This window comes from Nanorana parkeri, unplaced genomic scaffold (assembly GCF_000935625.1).
Source record: "Nanorana parkeri isolate BGI_ZX_2015 unplaced genomic scaffold, ASM93562v1 scaffold1867, whole genome shotgun sequence".
Lineage (NCBI taxonomy): Eukaryota > Metazoa > Chordata > Amphibia > Anura > Dicroglossidae > Nanorana > Nanorana parkeri.
The window spans coordinates 238,168-244,376 of record NW_017308135.1 but is presented as its reverse complement, the minus strand read 5'-3'; the positions used below and the strand labels follow the sequence as shown (position 1 = coordinate 244,376).

Here is a 6,209-nt window from a genome sequence, read left to right as displayed (position 1 = left end):
AGCCTGTTTTTTATGAAAGGGATGCGTCAGACCAGGGTTCACACCATTTTCTGGACCAGATCCGCATTTTTACCGTGAATTTGCAGCTTTCTGGGCAGTCCCCCCCCCCCGCTTAAAATGGGCTTTTAGATGTGGTCCAGTGCATTTTTTATACGTTTCCATGCGTTCCAGTCCAGAGACAATAAGACCAGCAGTATTTGTTTTTAGTCTGGTTCGGTCCGACTGCGCTGGTGTGAACAGAGCCCAGAAATACCATAGGGATACACTGGGATGCTTTTTTTGGTCCGGAAACAAACTGTTCTGGTCTGGACATGATCCGGACATGGTGTGAACAAGCCCAGGGTATGAAGCACAGTGTAATAAAGCAGAGAGTGATAGCCAATCTCCATTATAAATGAGCCCCTTGTTATCTGCACTCTTTCCATCCACAAGAATCTGTGTTTTTATTACAGTTATGTACATTTAAAACCTGGGAAACAAGATGATTTATCTGGCCATACACGGGTTTAATGTTTCGCTCAGCCTTCAGGCTGAATGAAAAAATGTAACAGGCTCCTCCATCCACACTAAACAGCATGGATGGACAAATCTCCTGCTGTGTACTCTGTATTGTGACAGCAATGGGCATGCTGCTTTTAGAATACGAACAGTGACGGGAGCTTATTGGCTGCCATCGGTGTTCGCCCGAAAACTATCTATACAGTTCCTTCAATTTTCTATTTCAAGATGTCGGATGGAAAGGTGCTGACGGGGGCGCCCACTGAGTGAATTTCGCACAGTTTATGGTTCTCTTTAGGCAGGAAGTCAAGATGTTAATTGTGCGATCCTAGGAGCTTCTCACCTCTTAAGTCAATCTCAGACAAAATGAGTAAAGCTAAACTGGCCTTTTCAATGTCCTATCTAGTGTAATTCTTCTGCAATCAATACAAATATTCTTACATTTGTTACATGTTCTCCTTTTCAAAGCATAACTTAAAGATATAAAAATTGCTGCTTATCTTTTACATTTTAGGTTTACTTGCTTAAAAATCCTACCCAGCTTTTCCCCCTATGTAATGTCCGGGAGGGGGCTGGGGGAAATTAAGTTTACTTTAATTAAAACGGCCTGTAGTGTGCTGGCAGATGTCAGTTGTAAATTAGATTTCATCACTGTCTGTCCTAACAAAGGCTTAAAGACTAAAGGTGCCCATACACCTTACGATTATCGTACGATTTTCGTACGCGATCGACTTTTCGGCCGATAATCGTATGTGTGCATTGCAGTGTCCGACCGACATTACTGTACAATCGTACGACTTTTGACGGTCAAGCATGTTTGAAAACTTTGCTAGATCGTACCATTGTCGTAAGGTTGCTGGCGTTTCCGTCCGTCAAAAGTCGTACGATCTACACTGCGCTTGCGCTAACGAAAATACGGCAAATCAATTACCGCATTTCGTCCAGGTGCTTTTCGTTAATTACGGCTAAATTAATCTAGCGATAATCGGGTCAGGATGGGGCTGCCGTATGAAAATCGTACGACTATTCGATCATCGGACAAAAAGTTTCGTCCGATGATCGTAAGGTGTATGGGCACCGTTAGAAGCATTGTATGTTAATGAGAGGAGGCTCTGTCTGTCCATCTACTGTCATTTTCAAACTGCTCGGAGTAGCCTGCAATCTGCACAAAGGCCTTCACCAAAGACAGCTTAAAAGTAAGAAATATATTATTTTAAATGTTTTCGGTGTGCTGTGTGAAGGGAAACACAAACATGTAGTGGGGTTTTCTTAACTTAGAATGCAAAAGTGGAAATACACTTTAAGTCTAAATAATCTCTTGAAAACCTGAAGCCAGCAGAGTCACATATCCTTAAAATTAGCCGTTACCCGGATAATAATGAAAGAGTGCAGCGTTACCACCAGTTAATTGTCCCAGTCTGTGTAAGGCAAACTCTCCTCTTCATCATCCGATTCAGGTGAAGCCTCTTTAATCCGTCGAAGTGCCTCATGAATGCTGCGTGTCAGCGGGTCTGCGTCATTCAAGAGTGTGAAGGATTCTCTTAACACGTCTGTCTGCACCTTCTTCAATTTCACCCCCTTCCTGATTTGTGCCAATATATTATTGCTGTCATCCTCGTCAGGACAAGGTGCCAGTGTTCTCTGATCCACTTTTTTCAGATGGAAACTTCCACGTTTTAGGGAAGCCAAAACTTCATCCATTGGTGAGCTCACTGGAACAGGCACAGAAATTAGGGTCAAATCAACTTTTTTTTTTAAGCATAACAAAATTGAAATATTAATAATGACAGACCAGAGCGTGTATGCTGACCAATCAGAGTGAGAGGGGTTAAACAGAATACAACGTCTTATGATTAACAGGTGCAAATTTGGTGGTACAAATTACCCCGGAGCAGTACAGCACAGAAATCAATGTCAGTAGCAATGTTGTCATTTTAAAGGCTGCAACAATTTTGGTTGGTCAAATTAAATCTATAGTACAAAGAGAATAATCCACGCCATTTATCAATTCACATGCTACAGTTTCAAACTTAAATGGCTTATCGCCACCTATGATTTTGAAGGTGGAATATAAGGGTGGGCCACCTCTGCCTTACTGTATGATGCAAACGCCCAATTAACCCCTTCATGTTATATTTCACATTTTAGGCCTGAAAACTACTTAAAACCCCCAAACATTAAATATTTTATGAAAGCCAGGACCCTATAGAAAAAAATGGTGGCAAATTTTTATGTTGCACGTTATTAGCGCAACTCCTTATCAAACCCCAAAATGTAGTGAAAAATTTACTTAAATGCCACCAAAACACAATATAATACCCATTTTTAAAATAAAATATAAAAGGTATAAGGTTACAACGAGTAAATAAATACCCAACATGCCTAGGTTAGAAATTGTGCGTCCGTGAAACGGCGACAAACTTCAGTGCCCCAAAAAGTCCATAGACGACGCTTTAAAAGCCACCGCAGGTCATCAATTTAGAGATACCCAAAAATACTGGCCCTAGAATTATTACTCTCACTCCAGCGTGCGCGGCGATACCCAACATGTTTAGCGCATTCGTCGTTTTCATACATAGCCACAACCGACGCGTGTTTACGTGGCGACGCGCGTGCTCCCGGGGGTGGGGGACTATAACACATTTTTTAAAATTATTTTTAGATTTAATCGCACTTTAATGGCTTATAGCTGGGCTTCAGGAGCCGAGCACTGACAGCTATGGGACCGGAAGTGATGCAATCTACAAGTGATGCAATCGGTTCCATAGAACTGGGAGGGGATCGACGAATGGAGGTTTGTCCAACTCCTCAGCTCCCTGCCGACACCAGAGAAGCCGGTCCCGTGCCTGTAAGAGGGGAAACGGAGCCCAGGAAGCAAGGCGGGGGGGACCCCTTCACCGAGCCATAGAAGCGATCTGGCGACAGCTGAGACGCCAGAATCGCTTCTATTGTAAAGCCGACAGTCGGCGTTACAAGTTCAAAAAGAGTCCCGGTGGGAGTCTGTTTAAACAGCCCCGATGCTGGCGACGTACACTGTACGTCGTCAGTCGTGAAGGTGTTAAACATTCAATTTAAATTTGATATTTACATACCAGGTGCATCAAAACAATAGGAGTTTAATGCCCTACAGGTAACTATTTCTAAAGCAGCCACAGTCAAAGAAAGTCTGTCCCCTGCCAGCAGCTGCAGAGTGGGACATTTGCTCTCTCTGGGGAAACAGTGGTCTCTCTGCAGACGCCTGACACACGCACAACGAGTCAGACCTATAGCGCTGCAAATAAGCACAGCTCATGCTCCCCAGTGAGTGAAAAGCCCTGGATCTGACTTAGCAGGGGGTGTCAAACCTTTGCATCTGCACAGAAAGTCCCACTCCGCACCATGCTGGCAGGACATTACTCAGGCTGTGGCTGATTTAACAAAACAAACTGTAAGAGCAGCGCAGAGGCTTAGTGGATAGCTCCTCTGTCTTGCAGCCTTAGGCCCCATCCACACGTAGCGATATAGCGCGCGATTTCCGCCACGATATCGCGCATTTTTGCAGCGCGATATCGCGAGAAGTCGCCGGCTAATGATATTCAATGGAGCTGTCTTAGCTCCATGTCGCTCGTCGCGGTCGCAAGTCGCTTCTACAGTACCCTTTTTTCGGCGGATTTTGCTTTTTTCTAATGGAGCCCGACGGAGAAGGTCACGCTACCGTCGCTGGATCGTCGCGCTATCACGGCCGACGCAAAATGTATGTCGCTACGCGTGAATGGGGCCTTAGGGTTCAAATCCCAACCAGGAAACTATCTGCATGGAGTTTGCATGTTCTGCCTATGCTTGTATTGGTCTCCTCTCTTGTTTACTCCCACAATCCGAAGACATGGCGATAGATTTAATTAGCTCCTGCCTACATTCACCTGTCTAAATCCATGTGGCTCCTTTTTATTTGTAATTAAAGTTTGCTGGGTGGTTCCAATAGGGTCACCCATGGCTTAAATACAGCTGATCTAGCATTGGGCCCTGAAGCTGATCGCTTGTATAAGGTGGTGGTCTGTGCGGTCTCTGCTTCATCAGCTTCTTGGGGGGGGGGGGGGGTCTTGGGAGACCCCCGATTTCTCCATAAAGAGGACTTGTCACATCCTCTTTGCTATCACATCACATAGGGGCATGGGGGGGGGGGGGTTCTTAGCCCCCTATGTGATAGCATTTTTAAGTCCCCACCCATACATACACGCGTGCAAACATGCGACGGGTACGCATACGTGCGAAAACAACAATTGCGCCCATTACGCTGCACATGTTACATATCGCCGTGAACGTCGGAATGAGAGCAATAGTTCTAGGGCCATCAATCACTGATAACACTAAACTGATGAGCGGTAAAAGCTTTTAAAGCGTCGACTATGGCCAATTTTGGGTATGGTAGTTTTTGTGATTTCGCGGGCGCGTGCAATTTTAAGGCTTGGCATGTTTGGTGTCTGTTTACCCGACGTGACCCCGTCTTTTATATTTTACTAAAAAATTGGGTATTAATAATTGTATAATAATATGTAAAAAAACAAAAAAACTTTTTTTTATTCAAAATTTTCAGTAATCTTTCCTTAATATAGTAAAAAATAAAACCCGCAGTGGTGATTAAATACCACCAAAAGAAAGCTCTATCCGGCCCTTAAAAAATGTTATAAAATTAATTTCAGTACAGCGTTGCATGACAGAATAAATGCCAGTCAAAGTACCGCAGCGCTGAATACTGAAAAATGGCCTGGCCAGGAGGGGGGTGGAAACACCCCAGTCAGCAAGTGGTTAACCAAATTCGTGTTGTGGAAAAAGAAAGTTACCTCTTCTTGTGTGAAGGCCTTCAAGAGCTCCTGTTTTCTTCAGCTTTTTTCTGGCACTGACAAGTTGACTGCTATCAAATAACTGTGATAAGGGGGCACCTGCGGTTGCTGGAGGTGCAGCGTCCTCTGGCTCCTTCTTGACATGTATAACTCTGACATCTAAAGGTTCTGACTCTTCTTTTAAAGGAAGTGGAGGTGGTGGTGGCGGTGGAGGAGGAGGTGGAGCAGAAGACACAGGCAGAGACTGGGGTTGTACAGTATTAAGTTCAAGTTTTTCACTGGTGAAAGTGGGAAGAGAAGCTGTTTTAGGAAGTTCAGAACTAACTGCATTAGGAGGTAAAGAATTCTCTTCAAGCTGTGGTAGGTTATCCATTTTACGAACGGCCAATGGCTGTAAAACCTCTAGTCCTTCAACATCAGGTATCCCTTGTGTCTGAATACTGACAGAGAGGGACTGCGGTTCATCAAGGCTGGGGGTATTTCTTGCTGTGAGTTTCCTTCTGCCAGGAGTCAAACGCAGTCTTGTCGACTTCATTATCACTTGCCCAGGATGACGCTATGAAAAAAACAATAAGTCTGGTAATAAAAACCATTTCATAAACTGCATCAAACGGATTTCACTTATTCTAGACTTCCAGGAAAGTACCGTTGGTGCTGGTAATATAAAGCTACCGGAGCATTGTGACCTGCCACCAACCTGTTTAAATGTGCGGAGTCTATCCAAGGTCTTCTGTCGCTCCTGACTGACCCAAGTGCTCGTTTGTTCTTCTTCATCTTGCGGTTTGTCATGTTTCTAAAGCACACAATGCAAACGTAATTATCAAACTGAATGTATGAATAGCCATTAAAATCCACTTACTACAACTGATAAAAATGGGGCTCCTGATGTGA

General features: G+C 44.1%; 1 protein-coding gene across 1 annotated transcript in view; it reads right to left on the bottom strand.

Annotated features, from left to right (window-relative positions):
- Positions 1-1,900: 1,900 nt before the first annotated feature.
- JMY (junction mediating and regulatory protein, p53 cofactor) overlaps positions 1,901-6,209 on the bottom strand; it is a 47,165-nt gene continuing 42,856 nt past the window's right edge. Inside the window, exons 8-10 of the mRNA XM_018571924.1 lie at positions 6,016-6,111; positions 5,319-5,874; positions 1,901-2,210 (exon numbers count right to left, since the gene is read on the bottom strand). Of these exons, the coding sequence (XP_018427426.1) occupies positions 1,903-2,210; positions 5,319-5,874; positions 6,016-6,111 (960 nt within the window). The 3' untranslated portion in view covers positions 1,901-1,902. The remainder of the gene's footprint in view (positions 2,211-5,318; positions 5,875-6,015; positions 6,112-6,209) is intronic.